The sequence below is a fragment of the Panthera tigris genome, chromosome A2, assembly GCF_018350195.1.
Source record: "Panthera tigris isolate Pti1 chromosome A2, P.tigris_Pti1_mat1.1, whole genome shotgun sequence".
Classification (NCBI taxonomy): Eukaryota; Metazoa; Chordata; class Mammalia; order Carnivora; family Felidae; genus Panthera; species Panthera tigris.
Genome location: NC_056661.1, coordinates 56,438,128 through 56,462,995, shown reverse-complemented (window position 1 = coordinate 56,462,995; position 24,868 = coordinate 56,438,128). Strand labels below are relative to the sequence as shown.

At 40.8% G+C, this 24,868-nt stretch overlaps 1 protein-coding gene and 1 non-coding gene across 6 annotated transcripts in view; both read left to right on the top strand.

Moving 5' to 3' along the window:
* The window catches only part of CFAP92 (cilia and flagella associated protein 92 (putative)), an 82,434-nt gene that overhangs the window by 22,076 nt on the left and 35,490 nt on the right, over window positions 1-24,868 (top strand). For 4 of the 5 annotated variants that reach the window (XM_042979623.1, XM_042979624.1, XM_042979625.1 and 1 more), the window contains exons 8-9: window positions 1,026-1,169; window positions 4,887-5,071. In XM_042979623.1, the coding sequence (XP_042835557.1) occupies window positions 1,026-1,169; window positions 4,887-5,071 (329 nt within the window). The remainder of the gene's footprint in view (window positions 1-1,025; window positions 1,170-4,886; window positions 5,072-24,868) is intronic. The other variant, XR_006214993.1, reaches the window with a different exon arrangement.
* TRNAL-UAG lies at window positions 11,921-12,005 on the top strand. Its single transcript has one exon. It is a non-coding gene; the product is annotated as a tRNA-Leu (tRNA).

Genomic DNA, 24,868 nt, shown 5'->3' with positions numbered 1-24,868 from the left:
AATCTGAAGCTGGCTCCAGGCTCCAAGCAGTCAGCACAGAGCCCGACACGGGGCTTGAACTCACCGACCGCGAGATCATGACCTGAGCCGAAGTCGGACGCTCAACCAACTGAGCCACCCAGGCGCCCCGCTCATGGTTTTAATTACCATAGAAGTATATGTCTTATTGTCTCCTTTTTAATCCCTGGATCTGAGCTTGGCACAGAGCTGAGTATTTTATGTACCTTTGCTCATTTCCTCTTCTCAACACCCTACAGGGTAAGCACTATAGCTCCCATTCTACAGATTCTACAGATCGAGGCTTAGAATGGTGACAGAGGGGAGACCTGGTTCTGGAACTTTGGTGGTTCAACTCCGAAGCCCAAACCTCAACCCTACACTGTGGTTAAGGGCTGACTTGGGGGAGAACTTTGGTATGTGATGGTGCTGTGGTCATCATCCAATCTTAGCCCCCTTCTGCCCACGTTCTTAGGTAGGAGAGGCTGGGAGGTCACATTCTTCCTGAATGTAACTGATAACTGGTCTGGTATCTACATTTAGACACCTCTTCTGGTTGCTGGGGAACGGCAGCACCAAGGACAGCCTCTGCCTTCAAGGATCTTCCAGAACCTACCTACCTACCTACCTTTCTTTCTTTCTTTCTTTCTTTCTTTCTTTCTTTCTTTCTTTTTTTTTTCTTTCTTTCTTTCTTTCTTTCTTTCTTTCTTTCTTTCTTTCTTTCTTTCATGTTTATTTATTTTTGAGAGAGAGACAGAATATGAGTGCAGGAGGGGCAGAGAGAAAGGGAGACACAGAATCCAAAGCAGGTTCCAGGCTCTGAGCTGTCAGCACAGAACCCGATGCGGGGCTCAAACCCATGAACTGTGAGATCACAACCCGAGCTGAAGTTGATGCTTAACCAACTGAGCCACCCAGGCGCCCCTGTTCCAGAACCTTTCCGAATCTCTGCAGCATGTAAGAATTCATATATGGTAGCTTGGATACGTTCTCCTCTTAACACTGATTTCCTTCCTTTGATTTTACAGGTAAAAGGAAAGAGTCGGAGGTGAAAAAGAAGAGCCAGAAGAGAAAGAGGAAATCTCGAGTGGAAGACAGTGACTTCAAGGGGGCAGGAAATTGGAAGCACGGAGCTTTCTCTACCGAACTGGTGCTGATGCCGCTCCTCGCAGGTAGTTACACCTGTTCCCAGCAGTTCTTAGTTGTCTGGTCCCACGTGGCTAGAATGTCCATAAACAGGATGCTTGCATTGACCAAGCCTCTCCTCTGCCACCTACTTCCATGCTCCCAGCCATTTCAGCAAAATGGAGGTGTCTCCATTACACAGAGGAGGAAAAAGAGGTGCAGAGAGGTCAGCCGGGTTGTCCGAGATCACACCAGCAAGTAAAGGCGAGGCTAGGATTGGAACTCAGGTCTGATTTCGAAGTCCAAAGAAACCTGTGAGAATAACTGCCCTGATTTTGTTTTCTAAATAGGATGCTGCTTTTTATAAACGCCTTCCTGCAGAGTTTTACAAAAACATCTAGTAAAGGAAATGAGGAAAAGGAACCAGTGTTCCTGGCCCATCATTTACTGCTCATGGCAAACTCAGATCCTCCCGGTGAACTTGTAGCTGTGGTGTTGGGCTCGCTCTCCTTTATTCTGTGAGGGACCAAAACTCAGAGAAGTCAGAGCAACCTACTTGAGGTCACAGAGCTCAGTGGCAGGACAGGGGTTTCATTCTTCTGCTTTGTAAGATCTATCACAATTTAGAAATGAGGCTTTCTCTGGCTTAAATAATAAATAGTAGGCATGTTATATCCATAGGTTGTGCTCATGGAAAGCTCAGAATATATTTTGGGTAACATTATGTGACTTCGTTTCTGAAATAGTATATGGGGGGAAACCCTTCTCTTTTAGAGAAGGTAATTTTCGAGACTAATTCATTGTAAATTTTTTTTGGCCATCAGGGTAAATGTGCGCCCTCTACTGGCCAATCTGCAGAAATTTAGGCTTCCGTCTTGGGATGGAACCCACCTTTGCAGCTGCTTGGGGTTTTACCTCCTAAAGTCAGTGTTGAGTGACTGGAAAATCATTTCTCACAAGCTTTTGGGTTGATATTGATACAGTTTGAGGAAATACCTTTAACTTTTTAGTTTTTACTTTTAGTTATTTAAAAAAAATTTTTTTTAACATTTATTTATTTTTGAGAGAGAGTGTGTGAATGGAGGAGGGGCAGAGAGAGGAGGGGACACAGAATCCAAAGCAGGCTCCAGGCTCTGAGCTGTCAGCACAGAGTCTGACGTGGGGCTTGAACTCACAAACTGTGAAATCATGACCTGAACTGAAGCTGAATGCTTAACCGACTGAGCCACCCAGGTGCCCCTATATGTTTGTTTTTGCCATAAAATAATAGCATAAGACTATTCCAAGACCAGCATGATAATTTTTGGTAATCATCTTCAATTTCAAATTAGGCCATAGGCTTTGCATCCCTGAGTGATAAATGCTGGTTGGCTAGTAACACATTAAGATTCTAGAAAGATTCTGTGTTTGGAATGAGCTCTTTACTTTCTATTATTGCATAGCGGAGGGGCCAAGCATAGCCAGGCAGGACTGGCTTGGACATGGGTTCTGCCACTTATGGGCCAGGAGACCTCGGATGGCGTCTCACCATTTCTGGACCTCGGTTTCTGTATCTACCAAGCAGACATTATGGCGGCCACACAGGGCTGTTCTCAGGATCAAATGGCATGAATGCAGGCTCAAGTCTGGCCGTTTCAGTGCACACACTGTGTGGCGTTCATTCCCCCGCTCCTTTTCTCTCCTCGGCTTGGGCACGTGTGCCTCCCCCCACTCCACCCCCCACAGTGTGAGAATGTATTTTGGTTGTCACAGGTGGGAGCAGAGCGTTAGAGGGTTGCTGCTAACTGCCCCACGATACACAGGACGGTCCCCACAACAGAGAACTCTCTGTCCTCAAGTGTCTGTGGTTTTGAGGTTGGGAAACCCTACCCTGGAATTATGGCTCTCCCTGCCCTAAATTTCTGAATGATGATTTGAGTGCATGTTTGCACGGGAGATTTCTTCTAAACTGGGCAGTCTTTTTCTACGAAGAGGCTTGCAAAGTTCTAGAACACAAATCATAATTAGTTATGGCCTTCATGAGTCAGCTCCATTGAAAAGAGAGATGTGGGAGCACTGAGGGCTGCTCCCCTGGAGCTGCACACGGCCCCACGCTCACGGCCTGTGCACATGGCCAGGCACGATGGGCCCATAACTTGTTTTGGAAGTGACTGCTCTTTTCTTTCTTTACTCTTTGCTTTTTTTTTTTAACATTTGTTTATTTTTGAGGAGGGGGAGGGGCGGCAAGAGAGGGAGACAGAGGGTCTGAAAAGGGCTCTGTGCTGACAGTAGAGAGACGATGCGGGGCTCGCACTCACACACCGTGAGGTCGTGATCTGAGCCCAAGTCAGAAGCCTAAATGACTGAGCCACCCAGGGGCTCCTGGAAGTGACTCCTCTTTCTGAGTGTGACTGACCGGGTTTTTGTGTGCCCTGGAAACGCATTTACAAGTGTCGTGAAAGGAACAGAACTGATTTTTTTGAGCACCCACCGTATGCTGGGTGGTATCCCCAGCACCTTCACATATATGAGCCCTCTTGACTCTCCTGACCAAGAAAGCTGGGATCTGTGCCTGTTTTGCCCATGAGGACATGAAGCCTCAAAGAACCTATGCTTGTACGTCTCATGACTGCTGAGAATCGAATCTGGGATTTAAGCCTAGGCCTCTCTGCTTGTTAAATTGGAGGATTTCCCTCTTCCCCTCCCGTCACCCCCCACCCCGGTATGTCTCCACCTGGTAAAATGTAGGGATGCCTTTCGCAAGAACATATTCTCACTGCTACCCGTGTGCCACGCGGTGGCTCAGTTCACCCACCCTTTTCCCTAGTTGCGCCATCGCGCAGCCATTGGGGAAGGGGCGCCATGCTTGATCCGGTACCAGTTACGTTCTACGTCAGCATCTAGGCTTTTCTCACTGGACTGCGACAGTGAAAGTGGCACCATTGGCCCCCGTAACAGACCCACTGACATTATGTGTTGTGTTCTAAAATAACTGCCCGGAGCAGCACTCTCTAGTGGAGCTTTCTGCAGTGATGGAAATGTTCTGTATCCGTGGTGTCCAGGCCAGTGGCTCCTAGCTACACATGGCCACTTGAACATTTGCAATGTGACTTGTGTGATGAAGGAACTGCGTTTTAAATTATATTTAAGTTTAAATTTCAGCAGCCACAAATGGCCTGAGAACTTATTTATTTATTTATTTTAACACTTATTCATTTTTGAGAGACAGAGAGAGAGAGAGAGAGACAGTGAGTGGGGGAGGGGCAGAGAGAGAGGGAGACACAGAATCCGATGCAGGCTCCAGGCTCCAAGCAGTCAGCACAGAGCCTGACGCGGGGCTCGAACCCACAAACGGCAAGATCATGACCTGAGCCGAAGTCGGTCGCTCAACCGACTGAACCACTCAGGCGCCCCAGCCTGAGAAGTTTTTAAAAACCTTAGTGTGGAGGCTACATCCCAGACCAAGTACATGAGACTGCTTGAAGGTACCACCCAAACATCGGTATTCTTGTAGATGATTCAGGAAATGCTGATATTACAAGGTGATCATCAAGATTAAATCGCAACAAGTAAATTCTCTTAGGAGACCTATGGGACCTCAGTTTGAACAACTGACATATACTATGCTGCCCGTAGGTGTTTGCCAATTCGCTTTTTTTTTCTTTTAAGTTTTCTTCTTTTAGTTGCGATTTATCATTGGCTTTTGTCAGGTTGCCCTATCCCTCTGTATTTGTGGTGGGGCTTTCAAGAGTAACAGTCTAATGCTCTGTGTATGTCCCTCCTAGGATGGCAAACTGTCATGAGTTGTGGCTGTTGGAAGTCTGCCAGCATTTTAGATTGTTATTTGAGTTTTAAAACAGAAGTTCCTATCATGACTGAGGAGCAAAAGCAGGATTTAAACCCTTTGACCATAAAGATCAAGTGTGTTTCCTGCCTTCCATCACAACCTGTGCCAATCCATGAACTAGAGGTAAGAGTGAGCCAGAAAAACGGACTTGAGAGCTCTTTTTCCCATCCAGTTGTCCGTGTCATCTCTACTTCCCCACCATGACCTTATGTGAGATGTATAATCATTTAGGATCTCATAGCGAGATATGAGAGAGATTAGGTTCCTGGGATTAAGAGCTACCGATTCTTGATGTCTCCCCGCTGCACCACAGGTGTCCTTCAAGTGCAGGTAGTGATCCTCCCTTCAGATCCCACCCGCCAGGCTTCATGAATACAGTAACAGCACTCACCTAGATGCTCACTCATTTTGAACCAACCAGGTTTAGCACTGATGTTTATCCTGGGAGTTCCCTTTTTCCTTTCTTGGTGGGATCCTTGTTTCCTGGATTCTGTCTTTCTCTTGATTTGTTTGCTTTCTGGTTTTGCTGGATATCTTCCTGTAGATTCTTGAGAACAGGTTAATGAGAGGTGATTGTTTTGAGGTCTCATGTTCTGAAAATATCTTTATTCTACCCTTACACTTGATTTATAGTTTAGCTAGGCATAGAATTCTAATTTTCCTTCAGAGTTTTGAAGGCATTGTTCTGCCATCTTTTATGTTCCATTTGAACCTTTGTATGTGCTTTGAATGTGGTTTTTTTTTTTATGTTTATTTAGTTTTGACAGAGAGAAAGAGACAGAACATGAGCCAGGGAGGGGCAGAGAGAGAGGAAGACACAGAATCGGAAGCAGGCTCCAGGCTCTGAGCTGTCAGCACAGAGCCTGATGTGGGGCTCGAACTCACAGACTGTGAGATCATGACCTGAGCCAAAGTCAGACACTCAACCGGCTGAGCCACCCAGGCGCCCCTGAATGTGTTGTTGTTGTTGTTGTTGTTGTTGTTGTTGTTGTTGTTGTTTTTAACCTACAATCTTCTTCTTGTCTTCTGAAACTGATTAATTATGTATCTTAGCTTGGGCATGTCCACATCTGTGTATTATACTTTTATTTTGAAATAAAAGTTCAGATGAAGTTACAATCGTAGAACAGAGAGATCCTATGTAGTCTTTGCCCAGTTTTTTTCATGTTTATTATTTATTTTTGAGAGAGAGAGAGGGAGGGAGAGAATGAGTGGGGGAAGGGCAGAGAGAGAGGGAGACACAGAATCTGAAGCAGGCTCCAGGCTCTGAGCTGTCAGCACAGAGCCTGATGTGGGGCTTGAACCCACGAATTGTGAGATCATGACCTGAGGTGAAGTTAGATGCTAACCAACTATCACCCAGGTACCCCTGTCCAGTTTTTTTCCAGTGGTTATATCTTATATAACTATAGTGTAATATCAAAATCAAGATATTGATAAATGTGTGTGTAGTTCTATGCCATTTTATCTTTTGTGTAGATTTATGTAACTGTCATTGCACTCAAGATATAGAATTACTACATCACCACAAAGATCTCTCATGCTATTGCTTTATGGTCACAACCACTTCTTAACCTCCCACCACCCCTAACCACTAACGTGTTTTCCATCTCTATAATTTTGTCAATTTGAGAATGTTATTTTTGTGGGTTGAATTGTGTTCCCTCAAAAAGATATGTTCAACACCTAACTGCTAGCAACTCAGAATGTGACTTTATTTGGAAATTGGGCCTTTACAGAGGTAATCAAGTTAAAATGAGGTCTTGAGGATGGGCCCTAATCCAATATGACTGCTGTCCTTATAAAATTTGGATGTAGAGACATAGAGGTAAGACTATATGAAGAGATATAGGGAGAATGCTATGTGAAGAGTAGAGTTATGCTGTCACAAGCCAGGAAGTGTGTCAGGCTACCAGAAACTGGAGGAGGCTGGGAAGAATCTTTCCTTAGCATCTTTAGAGGGAGCATGGCCTTGTTGACACCATGATTTTGCACTTGTAGCCTCCAGAACTGTGAGACAATGAATTTCTGTTGTGCTAAACCACCCAGTTTGTGGTAATTTATTATGGCAGCCCTGGGAAACGAACAGTTATATAAATGGAAACATCCAGTGTATGACATTTTGAGATATGCTCCCCTGCTTCAGCATAATGCCCTTGCATTTAGTGCAGTTTTTTTTTTAAATTCACTAGCTCTTCTAATTGGTTTATTTAGACCATTTACATTTAGTGTAATTATTGATATTTTAGAGATTAGGTCTGCCATTTTAATATTTGCTTTCTGTTTCTTTGTTTTCTTGCCTTCTAGTGGGTTATTTGAAAGCTTTCTATGACTCTATTTTGATTATCTACAGCATTTTTGAATGCATCTCTTTATATAGGTTTTTAGTGGTTACTACAGGAATTACATTATGCATACGTAGCTTATCACAGCCTACTGGTGTCAACATATTTCCAGTTTGAGTGAAATGTAGAAACCTTACCTTTCATCAAATCTGTTTACCCTATCTCATTTACAATTGTCTTAAATATTTCCTCTACATAGGCTGAGAACCACATCAGATGATGTTATACTTTTTTTTTTTAATTTATTTTTTAAAACTCAAGTTAGTTAACATACAGTGTAGTATTGGTTTCAGGAGTAGAACCCAGTGATTCATCACTTATGTATTACACCCAGTGTTCACCCCAACAAGGGCTCTCCTTAATGCCCATCACCCATTTAGCCCATCCCCCCGTCCACCTCCCCTCTGACAATCCCCAGTCCATTCTCTGTATTTAAGAGCCTCCTATGGTTTGCCTCCCTCCCTGTTTTTATCTTATTTTTCCTTCCCTTACTCTATGTTCCTCTGTGTTCCTTAAATTCCATATAAGTGAAATCATGTGATATTTGTCTTTCTCTGCCTGACTTATTTTGCTTAGCATAAGCGAAAACTTTAGCTCCATCCACATTTTTGCAAATGGCAAGATTTCATTCTTTTTGATGCGGAATAGTATTCCATTGTATATGTATACACACCACAGGATGATATTATACTTTTTGATTCATTGTCAAACATAATTTAGAAAACTCAAGAGGAGAAGAAAAGTGTATTTATCTATAGGTTTGCTCTTTTTAGTGTTCTTTTTCCTTTTTGATGTTTCAAGATTTAAAAAAAATATTTCTGTTTCAAGAAATTCCTTTAGTAATTATTTTAGGGTAGATCTGGTAACAACCAATTCTCTTAGTTTCTCTTTGTCTGAGCATGTCTATTTCTCCTCTATTCCTGAAGGCTAACTTCACTTGATTTAGAATTGGGGGTTGAGCATTTGAAAGAAGTTGTGCCTCTTCCTTTTGACCTGTATGGTTTTTTGGTAAGAAATCAACTGTCTTTCCCAATAGGCTGGGTGGCATTTATTACTTGTAGCTTTCAACTTTTTTTTTTTCCTTTGTCTCTGGTTTTCAGAAGTTTGACTATGATATGACTCGGTGTGTATTTCTTTGGGTTTATCCTATGGATTCACTCAGTTTATGGAAATTTTAGGCTTACATCTTTTGCCAAATTTGGGGAAATTCCAGCTATTATTTCCTTATTTTTTCCTTTTAAAATTTTTATTTAAACTCTAGTTAGTTAACAGTGCAGTATTGGTTTCAGGAGTAGAATTCAGTGATTAATCACTTACGTACAACAACCAGTGCTCATCATAACTAGTGCCCTCCTTACTACCTATCACCTGTATAACCTACTCCCCACCCACCTCCCTCCAACAACCCTCAGTTCTCTATCTTTAAAAGTCTCTTACAGTTTGTTTCCCTCTCTTTCTTCCCCCCGTCTCATATGTTTATTTTCTTTCTTAAATTCCACATATGAATGAAATCGTATGGTATTTCTCTTTCTCTCACTTATTTTGCAAGGCATAATACACTCTAGCTCCATCCATGTTGTTGCAAATGGCAAGATTTCATTCTTTTTGATGGCTAATATTCCATTGTATATGTATACCACATCTTTTTTATCCATTCATCAGTTGATGGACATTTGGGCTTCGTAGTATGGCTATTGTTGATAATGCTGCTTATAAACATTGGGGTGCATGCACCCCTTCAATTCTGTATTTTTGTATCCTTTGGGTAAAAACCCAGTAGAGCAATTGCTGGGTCTCTTGTATGGTTCTCTTTAGTTTTTTAAGGAACCTCCATACTGTTCTCCAGAGTAGCTGCACCAATTTGCATTCCCACCAACAGTGCAAGAGTACTCCCCTTTCTCCACATCCTCACCAACACCATTTTGTTCTTGTGTTGTTAATTTTAGCCATTCTGACAAATATGAGGTGGTATCTCATCATGGTTTTGACTTGCATTTCCCCGATGATGAGTAATGTTGGGCATTTTTTCCTGTGTCTGTTAGCCATCTGGATGTCTTCTTTGAATAAATGTCTATTCATATCTTTTGCCCATTTCTTAACTGGATTATTTGCTCTTTGGGTGTTGAGTTCGATAAGTTCTTTATAGATTTTGGATACTAACCCTTATCAGATATGTCATTTGCAAATATCATCTCCCATTCTGTAGGCTGCCTTTTCGTTTTGTTGATTGTTTCCTTTGCTGTGCAGAAACTTGTTACCTTGATGAGGTCCCAATACTTCCATTTTTTCTTTTGTTTCCCTTGCCTCCAGCGGCATGTCTCATAAGAAGTTGCTATGGCCAAGGTCAGAGAGGTTGCTGCCTGTGTTCTCCTCTAGGATTTTGGTGGTTTCCTGTCTCACATTTAGGTCTTTCATCCATTTTGAATTTATTTTTGTGTATGGTGTAAGAAAGTGGTCCAGTTTCATTCTTTTGCATGTTGGTCTCCAGTTTTCCCAACACCATTTGTTGAAGAGACTGTCTTTTTTTCTATTGGATGTGCTTTCCTGCTTTTTTGAAGATTAGTTGACCATATGGTTGCAGGTCCATTTTTGGGTTTTCTATTCTGTTTCATTGATCTTAGTGTCTGTTTTTGTGCCAGTATCATACTGTATTGATGATTACAGCTTTATAATATAGCTTGAAGTCTGCGATTGTGATGCTTTTGTTTTTCTTTTTTAGGATTGCTTTGGCTCCTTGGGGTCTTTTGTGGTTCTACACAAATTTTAGGATTGTTTGTTCTAGCTCTGTGAGAAACCCTGGTGGTATTTTGATGGGGATTGTATTAAATGTGTAGATTGCTTTGGGTAGTATAGACATTTTAACAGTGTTTTTTCTTCCAATCCATGAGCATGGAGTGCTTTTCCATTTCTTTGTGTCCTTTTCAATTTCATTCATAAGTGTTCTGGATTTATTCCTAAGTCCTACTGAATTCCTATTCATAAGTGATTAGGTTTATTCCTAGATATCTAATTGTTTTTGGTGCAGTTGCAGATGGAATTGATTCCTTGGTTTCTTTGTCTGCTGCTTTGTTATTGATGTATAGAAATGGAACAAATTTCTGTATATTGACTTTTATATCCTGCAGCTTTGCTGAATTCATGTATTCTAGCAATCTTTTGGTGGAATGTTTCAGGTTTTCTACATAGAGTATCATGTCATCTGCAAATAGTCGAAGTTTGACTTCTTCCTTGCCCATTTGGATGCCTTTTATTTCTTTTTGTTGTCTAATTGCTGAGGCTAAGACTTTCACTACTGTATTAAATAGTAATGGTGAGAGTGGACATCCTTGTCTTGTTCCTGACTATAGGGGAAAGGCTCTCAGTTTTTCCTCATTGAAGATTATATGAGCTGTGGGTCTTTTGCATATGGTCTTTATGATGTTGAGGTATGTTCCACCAGTCCCTACTTTGATGGGCATTTTAATTAAGAAAGGATGCTGGATTTTGTCAAATGCTTTCTGCATCTATTGAGAGGATCATATGGTTCTTATCCTTTCTTTTATTAATGAGGTTATATCACATTGATTGATTTGCAAATATTGAACCAGCCCTGCAGCCCAGGAATAAATCCCACTTGATCAGGGTGAATAATTATTTTAATTTACTGTTTATTCAATTTGCTAGTATCTTGTTGAGAATTTTTTCATCCATGTTCATCAGGGAGGTTGGCCTGTAAATCTCCTTTTTATTGGGGTCATCTGGTTTTGGAAGCAAGGTAATGCTGGCCTTGTAGAATGAATTTGGAAGTTTTCCTTTCATTTCTATTTTTTTGGAACAATTTGAGAAGGATAGGTATTAAATCCTCTTTAAATGTCTGGTAGAGTTCTCTTGGGAAGCCATCTAGCCCTGGAGTTTGGTTTGTTGGGAGATTTTTGATTACAATTTTCATTTCTTTTCTGGTTATATGTCTGTTCAAGTTTTCTACTTCTTCCTGTTTCAGTTTTGGTAGTTTGTGTGTTTCTATAAATTTATCCATTTCTTCCACAGATTGCCCAGTTTCTTGGCATATAATTTTTCATAAAATTCTCTTATAATTGTTTGTATTTCTGTGGTGTTGGTTGTGATCTCTCCCCTTTCACTTGTGATTTTATTGGGTCATTTATCTTTTCTTTTTGATAAGTCTTGCTAGGAACTTATCAATGTTATTAATTCTTTCAAAGAACCAGCTCTTAGTTTTGTTGATCTAGTCTACTGGGGTTTATTGTATCTATATCATTTGTTTCTGCTCTTCTGCTGGCTTTAGGCTTTATTTGCTCTTCCTTTTCTAGCTCCTTTAGGTGTAAATTTAGGTTACACCTAAAGTATTAGGTATTTGAGACTTTTCTTGCTCTCGAGGTAAGCCTGTAGTGCAATATATTTCCCTTTTAGGACTGCCTTTGCTGCATCCCAAAGGTTTTTGGACTTGTGTTTTCATTTTCATTTGCTTCCGTATACTTTTTTATTTCATCTTTAATTTCCTAGTTAACCCATTCATTCTCTAGTAGGATGTTCTTTAGCCTCCAAGTATTTGTTGTCTTTCCGATTTTTTTTCTTGTGGTTGACTTCAAGTTTCATAGCATTGTGGTATGAAAATATGCATGGTCAGGATGCCTGGGTGGCTCAGTCGGTTGAGTGTCTGACTTAGGCTCAGGTCATGATCTCACGGTTCGTGGGTTCGAGCCCCGCGTCGGGCTCTGTGCTGACAGCTCAGAGCCTGGAGCCTGCTTCCGATTCTGTGTCTCTCCCTCTCTCTGCCCCTCCCCCGCTCATGCTCTGTCTCTCTGCCTCTCAAAAATAAAGAAACATAATAAAAAAAATTTTTTTAAATATGCATGGTATAATCTCAATCTTTTTGTACTTGTTGAGGGCTGATTTGTGACCCAGTATGTAATCTATTCTGGAGAATGTTCCATGTGCATTCTAGAAGAATGTGCATTCTTCTGCTTTAGGATAGAATGTTCTGAATATATCTGTTAAGTCCATCCAGTCCAGTGTGTCATTCAACGCCATTGTTTTCCTGTTGATCTTCTGCTTAGATGATCTGTCCATTGATGTAAGTGGGGTGTTAAAGTCCCCTACTATTGTATTATTGTATTATCATCAGTGAGTTTCTTTATGTTTGTTGTTAATTGATTTGTATATTTGGGTGCTTTCAGGTTGGGGGTACAAATATTTATAATGGTTAGATCTTGATGGGTAGACCCCTTAATTATGATATAATGCTCTTCTTTATCTCTTGTTACAGTCTTTGGTTTAAAATCTAGTTTAGGGGTGTCTGGATTGCTCAGTCGGTTAAGTTCCCAACTCTTAGTTTTGGCTCAGGTCATGATCTCACGGTTCATGAATTTGAGCCCCACTTTCAGCTCTGTGCTGACAATGCGGAGCATACTTGGGATTAATTCTCTCTCTCTATCTCTCCCCCTTTCTCTCTCTCTGCTCCTCCTTCACTCTCTCGCTCTCAAAATAAATAAACTAGGTTTTTTTTCCCCATTTTTTAAAAGTTTATCTGATATAAGTATATGGTTACTCTGGCTTTCTTTTGGTGTCCATTCGCATGATAGATGGTTTTTCATCCCTTCACTTTCAATCTGCAGGTGTCTTTAGGTCTAAAATGAGTATCTTGTAGGTAGCATATAGATGGATCTTGTGTTTTTATCCATTCTGATACCCTATGTGTTTTGATTGGAGCATTTACATTCAGAGGGATTATTGAAAGATATGAGTTTAGTGCCATTGTGTTATCTGTAAACTTGGTGTTTCTGGTGATGTTCTCTGTTTCTTTCTTTCTAGTCTTTGTTGCTTTTGGTCTTTTTCACCCCACTCAGAGTCCCCCTTAATATTTTTTGCAAGGCTAGTTTAATGGTCACAAACTCCTTAGTTTTTGTTTGGGGAAATCTATCTCTCCTATTGTGAATGACTGCCTTGCTAGGTAAAGTATTCTTGGCTGTGTATTTTCCCCATTTAGCATGTTGAATATATCCTGTCATTCCCTTCTGGTGTACCAAGTTTCTGTGGACAGATCTGCTGAGAACCTGATCTGTCTTCCCTTATACATTAAGGACTTTTTTCCCCTTGCTGCCCTCAGGATTCTTTCCTTGTCTGTGTATTTTGTGAATTTTACTATGATATGCCTTGGTGATGGCCAGCCTTTGTTGAATTTAATGGGAGTTCTCTGTACTTCTTGGATTTTGATGTTTGCATTCTTCCCCAGATTAGGGAAGTTTTCAGCTATAGTTTGTTCAAATAAATCTTCTGTCCCTTTTTCTCTCCATCTTCTGGGATTTCTATGATATGAGTGTTATTCTGTTTTAATAAGTCACTGAATTCCCTAAGTCTACCTTCTGATCCATTACCACTTTTTTTCAGCTTCATTGTGTTTCATAATTTTGTTGTCTGTATCACTAATTTGTTCCTCTGCTTCATCCATCCACACTGGCATGGCATACACTCAGATTTGCATCTCGGTTATAGCATTTTAAATTTTGGTCTGACTAGATTTTAGCTGTTTTATCTCTGCAATAAGGGATTCTCTAGTGTCGTTGTTGTTGTTGTTGTTTTTTCAAGCCCAGCTAGAATCCTTATAATTGTTTTACATTCTGATTCAGACATTTAACTTATATCTGTATTGATTAAATCCCTGACCATCATTTATTCCTTCTTTCTTTTGGGATTAATTCTTCCATCTTGTCATTTTGGAGGAAAAATTAAATTAAATTTAATTTAAATTAAAAAAATTTTTAAATAAAATAAAGAAAGCTAGATTCTAGGTATGCTTTGGTCTGCTTGTTAAGAGAAGCTTGATAGAAAAAAAAAGACAAAAATTAAAAAATAAGTAAGTAAACAAAACTTGCTCTTTCTGTATTCAAGAAAAACAAAGCAAAACAAAAACAGAATCAGCCAACCAATCAACCAACCAAAAACCTGAAGGAAGCTAGATCCTGTTTCCCCTAGAATTGAAGCTTTGCAGCACTCTATGATCAGTAGACTTGGTGTGGGCAAGGGGTTTGTGCTGGTCTTCGGGGGAGGGGACTTGTCCTATTGGAGATGTGCCTGGAGGGAGCAGTGGGCATGGCTTGGTGTAATGGCTCCGTTCTCCACTTGGTGGTGCTGTTTAGCTCACTGAAGTCAGTCAGTGCTGGTGGGCTAGGGGTGAAAATGACTTCAGCCCTCTCTCTAGTCTCTGGAGTGGAAGGTCCATACCCTCACAGACACGCGATCAGTCACCTTTCCTGTATCTCCAGCTTTTGTTAGATCCCCACCTTCACCCTGTCTGTGTCCAAGCTGCCTGCCTGCCAGGTGCTGCTGCCCTTCTGTGTCTTATCTCTCAGGTATGGCTGTGTTTCAAAACCCCACACTTCAGAGATCCCCACACTTCAGACCAGCACTAATCCTCTGGGGGAGGATCTCTCTGTGCTGTGGCTGGTGCCAGCTTGTCCCAGAAAACATTTGTGTGATTGTGCAGCAGTAGTGGCTCAGTATTTATGGTAAATTGCAACACACAGCTGGTGCCAGGGTTTGCTGCCCTCAGCTGGTGTCTTTATTCCTATACTGGTGAACGGGGCAGCTCTATGGTGCCCACTGGGTCTTTTAACCATGGAGAGACCATATCACCTCTACCAAATGCACTCCAAGCTGGGGAACTGCTTTTCCCCATGTGACCCAGGGGATCTTTAGAAGTGCTGCCTGCTCCTAAGGCTCCACCCCAGTTCCTTGCTGTAGCATCACCAGGGGCTGAAGTCCGAAATTTCAGACTCTGCGTGCTCTGCTGTTTATAAGAACTGGTGATATTGTTGGGCACCTGGGTTGCATCAGTTGGTTGAACATCCAACTCTTGATTTTGGCTCAGGTCATGAGCTCACAATTTATGAGATCAAGTACCAAGTAGGGCTCCATGCTGACAGCACAGAGCGTGCTTGGGATTCTCTCTCCATCTCTGTCTGCCCCTCCCTTGCTCACGTGTGCACTTTCTTTCTATGAAAATAAATAAACAAACTGAAAAAAATACTGGCAGTACTGAAATCCTCTCCTTTTTTCCTGTCAATGGTTTTGGGGAGCAGTTTTCTTGTGCAATCCCCCATGCACATTTTCACTCTTTTTTTTACCCATCATTTCTCTCTGTCTCTCTCTAGCTACTCTCTCCGCATTGAGGGCTCCCTTCCCACCACAGCACCTGGGGCTCTTTTCTACCACAAATCAAGTCTGCACTTCCTACCTTCCACGGGTCATTTTTTCTGTTTGTAAATGTGCAGCTTTGTTCTCTAAGACTTTCCATCAATTTCTTGGGTGTTCAGAATGATTTGATATTTATCTAGCTGTTTGGGGTGTGGGGAGGCAAGCTTAGGGTTGCCCTACTCCTCTGCCATCTTAACCCTCCCCCCCCATTCCAGCCATTATTTCTTTAAATACATTTTAGCACTACCCTTGTTCTTCTCTCCTTCTAGGACTCCAATGACACGAAGGTTAGTTCTTTTGTTATAGTCCCCACAGGTCCCTGAAGTTTTAGCTCATTTGTTTTTAGCTTATTTTTCCTCTATGTTCTTCAGATTGGATAATGTATATAGTTTTATCTTCAAGTTCACCAGATCTTTTCTCTGTCCTTTCCATTCTGTTATTGAGCCTATCCATTGAGTTTTAAAATATTAGTTATTGTATTTTTCAATTCTAAAATTTCCATTTGGGTGGTGCCTGGGTGGCTCAGTCAATTAAGCCTCCAACTCTGGATCTCAGCACAGGTCTTGGTTTCAGGGTCATGAGTTCAAGCCTCACATTGGGCTCCATGCTGGGTGTGAGGCCTACTTAAAAAAATAAAAATTTTCATTTGGTTCTTCTTTATTTCTTTGCTGAGACTTAAAAAAAATTTTTTTTTCCATTTGATTCAGTAATGTTCATACTTGCTTTAAAATTCTTGTCCGGTAATTCCAAGAGGTGTCATTTGGTGTTAGCATCTGTTGATTGTTATTTGTCATTTAAGAAGTGGTGAGAGTGGGCATCCTTGTCTTGGTCCTGACCTTACGGAAAAGGCTCTCAGTTTTTCACCATTGGCAATGATATTAGCTGTTGGTTTTTCATAGAAGGCCTTTATTATGTTGAGGTATTTCCCCTCTAAACCTACTTTGTTGAGGTTTTTTTTTTATCATGAATAAATGTCATACTTCATTAAATGATTTTTCTGCCTCTGTAGAAATGATCATATGGTTCTTATCATTTCTCTTATTGATGTGATGCATCATGTTGATTGATTTGCAAATATTGAACTACCCTTACAAATCAGAAATAAATTCCACTTGATCATGGTGAAAAAAATTTTTAAATGTATTGTTGGATTTGGTTTGCTATTATTTTGTTGAGGATTTTTGCATCTGTGTTCACCAATGAGAGTGGCCTATAGTTCTTTTTTTGTGATGTCTTTATCTGATTTGGGTATCAGAGTAATGCTGGCCTGATGGAATGAATTTGGAAGTTTTCCTTTCTTTTCTATTCTTGGAAATAGTTTGAGAATAATAGGTATTAACTCTTCTTTATTTTTTTTTTTCAATATAAGAAATTTATTGTCAAATTGGTTTCCATACAACACCCAGTGCTCATCCCAAAAGGTGCCCTCCTCAATACTCATCACCCACCCTTGGCTCCCTCCCACCCCCCATCAGCCCTCAGCTTGTTCTCAGTTTTTATTTATTGTTAATTAATTAATTAATTAATTTACTGAAAAGTCCACATTGTGTTCTCAGTTTTTAAGAGTCTCTTATGCTTTGGCTCTCTCCCACTCTAACCTCTCTTTTTTTTTTTTTTCTTCCCCTCCCCCATGGGTTCCTGTTAAGTTTCTCAGGATCCACATAAGAGTGAAAATATGATATCTGTCTTTCTCTGTATGGCTTATTTCAGTTAGCATCACACTCTCCAGTTCCATCCACGTTGCTACAAAGGGACATATTTCATTCTTTCTCATTGCCACGTAGTATTCCATTGTGTATATAAACCACAATTTCTTTATCCATTCATCAGTTGATGGACATTTAGGCTCTTTCCACATTTTGGCTATTGTTGAGAGTGCTGCTATAAACAAGTGCCCCTATGCATCAGCACTCCTGTATCCGTTGGGTCAATTCCTAGCAGTGCTATTGCTGGGTCATAGGGTAGGTCTATTTTTAATTTTCTGAGGAACCTCCTCACTGTTTTCCAAAGTGGCTGCACCAATTTGTATTCCCACCAACAGTGCAAGAGGGTTCCCGTTTCTCCACATCCTCTCCAGTATCTATAGTCTTCTGATTTGTTCATTTTGGCTACTCTGACTGGTGTGAGGTGATATCTGAGTGTGGTTTTGATTTGTATTTCCCTGATGAGGAGCGACGTTGAGCATCTTTTCATGTGCCTGTTGGCCATCCAGATGTCTTCTTTAGAGAAGTGTCTATTCATGTTTTCTGCCCATTTCTTCACTGGGTTATTTGTTTTTCAGGTGTGGAGTATTAACTCTGCTTTAAATGTTTGATAGAATTCACCTGTGAAGCAAATGGTCCTGGATTTTTCGTTTGTTGGGAGTTTTGTGACTACCAATTCAATTTCTTTGCTGGTAATCAATCTGTTCAAATTCTATTTCTTCCTGATTCAGTTTTGGTAGGTTATATGTTTCTAGGAATTTATCCATTTCTTCTAGGTTGTCCGATTTGTGGGCGTGTAGTTTTTTATAATATTCTCTTATAATTGTTTGTATTTCTATGGTGTTTGTTGTTATCCCTGCTCTCTTTTTTAATTTGATTTTTTATTTTTATCTCTCTTCTCTTTTATATGTTTTTATTTTCTTGGCTCCTTTCCACTTTTTTGTTGTTGTTGATAAGTCTGGCTAGAAGCTTATCAATTTTATTTATTATTTTTGAAGAACCGGCTCCTTGTTTCATTGATCTGTTCTATTTGTTTGTTTTAGTTTCTATATCATTTTTCTTTTCTAATCTTTGTTGTTTCCTTCCTTCTGCTGGTTTTAGGTTTTGTTATTCTTTTTCTAGCTCCTTTAGGTGTAAGGTTAAGTTGTTTATTTGAGATTTTTTTGTTTCTTGAGATAGGTCTGTATTGCTATAAACATCTTTCCTAGGACCACCTTTGCTGTGTCCCAAAGATTTTGAGCTTTGTGTTTTCATTTTCATTTGTTTCCATGTATTTTTAAAAAATTTCTTATTTTATTTCCTGGTGGCCCATTCATTGTTTACTAGCATGTTATTTAACCTCCATGTATTTGTGATCTTTCCAGGTTTTTTTCTTGTGATTGACTTCTAGTTTCATAGTGTCGTGATCAGAAAGGTGCATGTTATGACTTCAATATTCTTGAGGTTTGTCTCGTGGCCTAATATGTAATCTATTCTGGAGAAGGTTTTTTTTTTTTTAATTTTTTAAATATTTACTTATTTTTGAGAGAGAGAGCACATACAGGGGAGGGGCAGAGAGAGATGGGGGCAGAGGATCCAAAGTGGGCTCTGCACTGACAGCAGTGAGCCCAGTGTGGAGTTCAGACTCACAAATTGTGAGGTCGTGACCCGAGCCGAAGTCGGACACTTGACTGACTGAGCCACCCAGGCGCCCTTTTGATTGGAGCATTTAGTCCATTTACATTCAGAGTAATTATTGATAGTTATGTATTTGTGGCCTTTTTATTACTTGTTTTGTGGTTGTTTCTGAAGATTTTCCCTGATCCTTTCTTCTCTTTCTCTCTTTCATGGTTTGATGGTTTTCTTTAGTGATATATTTGGATTTCTTTTTTTTTATTCTTTGCATATTTATTAGTGTCTTTTTATTTGTGGTTACTATTATGTTTGTACATAACATCTTCTGCATATAGCGGTCTATGTTAAATTGATGGTTGCATATGTTTGAACCCATTCTTTACTCCTCTTCCCTCCCATGTTTTAGTGTCATATGGTGTCATATTTTACATCCTTTTACTTTATGAGTCCCTTGACTCATATTCAAAGAAATACTTATTTTTAATGCTTTTGTAGTTTTTATTTTTCATACTCTCACCTGTATTCTTTCCATTAGACTCAAAGAGTTCCCATTAAGGGGCGCCTGGGTGGCTCAGTTGGTTAAGCGTCTGACTTCGGTTCAGGTCATGATCTCATGGTTCATGGGTTCGAGCCCTGCGTCGGGCTCTATGCTGACATCTCAGAGCCTGGTGCCTGCTTTGAATTCTATGTCTGTGTGTCCCTCTTTCTCTGCCCTCCCCCACTTGCACTCTGTCTCTCTTTCTCTCTCTCAAAAACAAATAAACATTAAAAAAAATAAAGAAAAAATGTTTCCTGTTAATATTTCTTGCAGGGCTGGTTTAGTGGTCATGAACTCCTTTAGTTTTTGTTTGTCTGAGAAACTCTTTATCTGTCCTATTCTGAATGATAGACTAGCTGGATAGAGTATTCTTGGCTGCAGATTTTTCCCTTTCAGCACTTTGAAGATACCATGCCACTCCCTTCTGACCTGTAAAGTTTCTGCTGAAAAGTTTGCTGGTAGCCTTATAAGCTATTTTTAATTTAATTTAATTTAATTAAAAAAAATTTACATCCAAGTTAGTTAGCATATAGTGCGACAATGATCTCAGGGGAAGATTCCTTAGTGCCCCTTACCCACTTAGCCCATCCCCCCCACCCCCTCCCACACCCCCTCCAGTAACCCTCTATCTGTTCTCCACATTTGAGAGTCTCTTGTGTTTTGTACCCCTCCCTGTTTTTATATTATTTTCGCTTCCCTTCCCTTGTGTTCATCTGTTCTGTCTTAAAGTCCTCCTATGAGTGAAGTCATATGATATTTGTCTTTCTCTGACTAATTTTGCTTAGCGTAATGCCCTCTAGTTCCATCCACATAGTTGTAAATGGCAAGATTTCATTCTTTTTGATTGCTGAGTGATACTCCATTGTATCTATATACCACATCTTCTTTATCCATTCATCCATTGATGGACACTTGGGCTCTTTCCATACTTTGGCTATTGTCGATAGTGCTGCTATAAACATGGGGCGCATGTGGCCCTTCGAAACAGCATAACTGTATCCCGTGGGTAAATGCCTAGTAGTGAAATTGTTGGGTCGTAGGGTAGTTCTATTTTTAATTTTTTGAGGATCCTCCATACTGTTTTCCAGAGTGGCTGCCCCAGTTTGCATTCCCACCAGCAGTGCAAAAGAGATCCTGTCTCTCTGCATCCTCGCCAACATCTGTTGTTGTCTGAGTTGTTAATGTTAGCCATTCTGGCAGGTGTGAGGTGGTATCTCATTGTGGTTTTGATTTGTGTTTGCTTGATGATGAGTGATGTTGAGCATTTTTCATGTGTTGGTTGGCCATCTGGATGTCTTCTTTGGAGAAGTGTCTATTCCTGTCTTTTGCCCATTTCTTCACTGGCTTGTTTTTTGGGTGTTGAGTTGGATAAGGTCTTTATAGATTTTGGATACTAACCCTTTCTCTGCCATGTTGTTTACAAATATCTTCTCCCATTCTGTCACTTGCCTTTTAGTTTTGCTGATTGTTTCTTTGCTGTGCAGAAGCTTTTTATTTTACTGAGGTCCCAGTAGTTCATTTTTGCTTTTGTTTCCCTTGCGTCTGGAGACGTGTTAAGAAGTTGCTGCAGCTAGGGGCGCCTGGGTGGCTCAGTTGGTTGGGCATCTGACTTCGGTTCAGGTCATGATCTCACACTCCATGAGTTCGAGCCCCGCATTGGGCTCTGTGCTGACAGCTCAGAGCCTGGAGCCTGCTTTGGATTCTGTGTGTGTGTCTCTCTCTGCCCCTCCCCTGCTCATGCTCTGTCTCTCTCTGTCTCAAAAATAAATAAAAAACATTAAAAGAAATATTTAAAAAGAAATTGCTGCAGCTAAGATCAAAGAAGTTTTTGCCCGCTTTCTCCTTGAGGATTTTGATGGCTTCCTGCCTTACATTTAGGTCTTTCATCCAAATTGAGTTTATTTTTGTGTATGGTGTAAGAAAGTGGTCCAGGTTCATTTTTCTGCATGTCACTGTGTCCAATTTTCCCAGCACCACTTGCTGAAGAGACTGTCTTGATTCCATTGGATATTCTCTCCTGCTTTGTCAAAGATTATTTGGCCATACATTTGTGGGTCCATTTCTGTGTTCTCTATTCTGTTCCATTGATCTGAGTGTCTGTTCTGTGCCAGTACCATACTGTCTTGATGGTTACAGCTTTGTAATACAGCTTGAAGTCCGGGATTGAGATGCCTCCTGCTTTGGTTTTCTTTTTCAAGATTGCTTTGGCTATTTGGCATCTTTTCTGATTCCATACAAATTTTAAGATTGTTTGTTCCAGCTCTGTGAAGAATGCTGGTGTTATTTTGGTAGGGATTGCATCAAATATGTAGATTGCCTTGGGTAGTATTGGCATTTTAACAATATTTGTTCTTCCTATCCAGGAGCATGGAATCTTTTTCCATTTTTTTGTGTCTTCTTCATTTTCTTTCATAAGCTTTCTATAGTTTTCAGTGTATAGATTTTTCACCTCTTTGGTTAGATTTATTCTTAGGTATTTTATGGTTTTTGGTGCATGGGCTCTTCTTTTTTAATGTTTGTTAATTTTCGAAGGAAGAAAGAGCATGAGTGGGGCAGCGGCAGAGAGAGAGAGAGAGAGAGAGAGAGAGAGAGAGAGACAGAATCTGAAATGGGCTCCAGGCTCTGAGCTGTCAGTGCAGAGGCTCAAACTCACAAACTGCGAGATCATGACCTGAGCTGAAGTTGGTCGGTTAACCGCCAGAGCCACCCAGGCCCCCCTTCAAATAAACTTTCTGATCTCTTTTCTCTCTCTTCTTTTGGGATCCTTATATTTTATTAAAAATTTTGTTTGTTTGTTTTTGAGAGAGCACGTGTTGGGGAGGGGCAGAGAGAGGGAGAAAGAGAATCTTAAGCAGGCTCCATGCCCAGCACCGAGACTGACATGGGGCTCTATCTCATGACAGTGAGATCATGACTTGAGCCAAAATCAAGAGTCAGATGCTTAATTGACTGAGCACCCAGGCGCCCCCTTCTGAGATCCCTATAATATGAAAGTTATTATGCTTGATGGAGTTGCTGAGTTTCCTAACACTATTCTCAGTTTGCATAATTTTTGTTGTCTCATTTGCTCATCTTGGTTACTTTACTGTCTTCCAGGTTATTAAATCATTCCTCTGCTTCATCTAGCTTCCTATTTATTCCATCAAATATATTTTAAATGTCACTTATTTTGTTCTTCATCTCTGATTGATTCTTTTTTTATCTCTTTGTTAAGGATCTCACTGAAGTCCTCCACTATTTTCTCCAGTGAGCATCTTTACGATCATTACTTTAAATTCTCTATCAGGCATATTACTTCTATCCATTTGCTTATGTCTCTTGCTATGGTTTGGTCCTGTTCTTTCATTTGGGATATCTTTCTGTGTCTCCTCATTTTGTCTAACTCTCTGTGACTGTTTCTCTGTGTTAGGAAAGTCACCTACTTCTCCTGCTCTTGAAGGTAATGGTCTTAAGAAGAAAAAGTCCTATAGTGGCTCTGCAGTGTCCCCTGTTCCCTGGCACCTGGCGCTTCAGGGAGTTCCTCCTATGTGTGTTGTTTATATCCTGCTGTTGAGTCCTGGCACCCTCCCTTTTTTTCAGTCCAGTTGCCTGCAGAGGCTGTCTTTGCCTGTTGTGGGCAGTGTTTGGCTCCCAGCAGGGGTGGGGTGCATTTTAATAAGGTGTGCACTGGTCTGCTTGTGAAATGAGACCTGCCAGCACAGCTGCTCCTGCTAGAACTAAGGTCCCATAAAATATGCAGGTCGGGAGATGAGGTGTTGGTGCAGTTTGTGCCCGTTTTCTGGGAGAGGGACCCTGCAGTGTGGGGACTGAGACAAGCATGACTGGGAAGGGTAGGTCTACCAAAGTTTGTGGAGTGGGGGAGACCTTGGTGTAAGCCAGTTAGGTAGTGAGTGTCAGTGATGCACTGGTTCCCGCAGGTGGCCGTATGTTTTTGCTGGGGGTAGGGGAGGGAAATGGCATCTGCCAGCTCCTTTGTTCCTGGAGAGGTTTCCCTGTTATCCCTGCCTCTCTGGGCCATGATTTTGATGAGTGAATCACTCTCCCTCTTCTCTACCCCCACCACCCCTGGCATTTTTCAAACTGCTGCTTCTAGGCTGTGTCTGCCTGGGTTGTTTGTCATGCTGTCTCTTTAAGGGTGAGAACTCTACTTTCTAATGTCTTCTGGGCTCTCCCAGGGCTGAACCTACTGATTTCTAAAATCTAGGCTTTAAGTCTCACTCACAAAACTCAGCCCCTCTTTCTTTCAATACCACATGTTATGCGGATTCGTCTTCCCTTTGTGGGCTCCCTGGTGTGAAAGTCTATTTTTTGGCCTTCTCTGCAACATTGGCTCCTTCCCCACCACATACGGACACAGTTCGTCTCTTTCCCAAACCATGTCTTTTCCCTTCCCACCTTCTTTGATGTGACCTCTTCTCTACCTTTAGTTGTGGAGTTGTTCTGTTAGTCTTCAGATCATTTTCTGGGTTATTTACACTGATGTGAGCGTTATCTCGTTGTATCTGTGGGAAGAGGTGTGTGCTTAGGGTCCTCCTACTCTGCCATCTTCCCAGCCTCCTCAGATATCTTTTATACAAGTTTCTTCTCTTCTCCTAGAGCTCTGATGATACAAATGTGAGACCTTTTCATATTGTCCCACAGGTCCTTGAGGCTCAGTTTACTTTTAATTTTCAGTCTTTCTTTCTCTATGTGTTCAGGTTGCATACTTTCTATTGATCTATCCTCAAGGTCACATACTTGTTCCTCTGCCATCTCCATTTTGTTCTTTGGGCCATCCAGCAAATATTTAATTTCAGTTATATTTTTTAGTTCTAAAATTTCCCTTTGGTTCTTTGTTATTGTTTCTATTTGCTGAGACTGGTTACCTTCCATTTGTTTCAAAAATGTTTGCAGTTACTTGTTGGAGAATGATTATAATTGTGGTCTTAAAGTTTTCATCTGATAACTCCAGTATTCATGTCATCTCAGAGCTGGCATTTGTTGGTTTTCTCTCCCCCTGATAATTGGTCAACATTCCTAGTTCTTTGTATGTCCAGTAATTTTGGATTATATCTTAGACATTTTAAATACTATGTTATGAGCCCCTGAGTCTTTTTAAATCCTATGGAGAATGTTGATTTCTTTGTTTTACTAGACAATAACCACAGTTAGGGTGAAGGTGTAATTTCCAGTTTACCTTCTGTAGCTGTGGTTTTAAGGCCAATTCAGTATTCAAAGATTTTGTAGTGATATTTAAGCCTGTGCTGCATGTGCACTACTCAGGGGCTAGTCTGAGACCTGTGCAGTGGTCTCTCTATAGTTCAGTTCTCAGAACCCCTGGTATGCTGCTTAAGGCCAGATCCACACATGCATAGTTCAGGTATAAGCCCAAGTTTACACATAGCTTTATGGAATCCTTTTCTTGATTTTCCTCCTATCTACACTCTCCAGTTCCTAAGGAATCCTCTTCCTGGTCTGCTGGCTTGAAAGGTGTATCTTTAGTGTTTCCACTCTAACATGCCTTTCCTGGGACTTGGACTGCTTCTGAGAA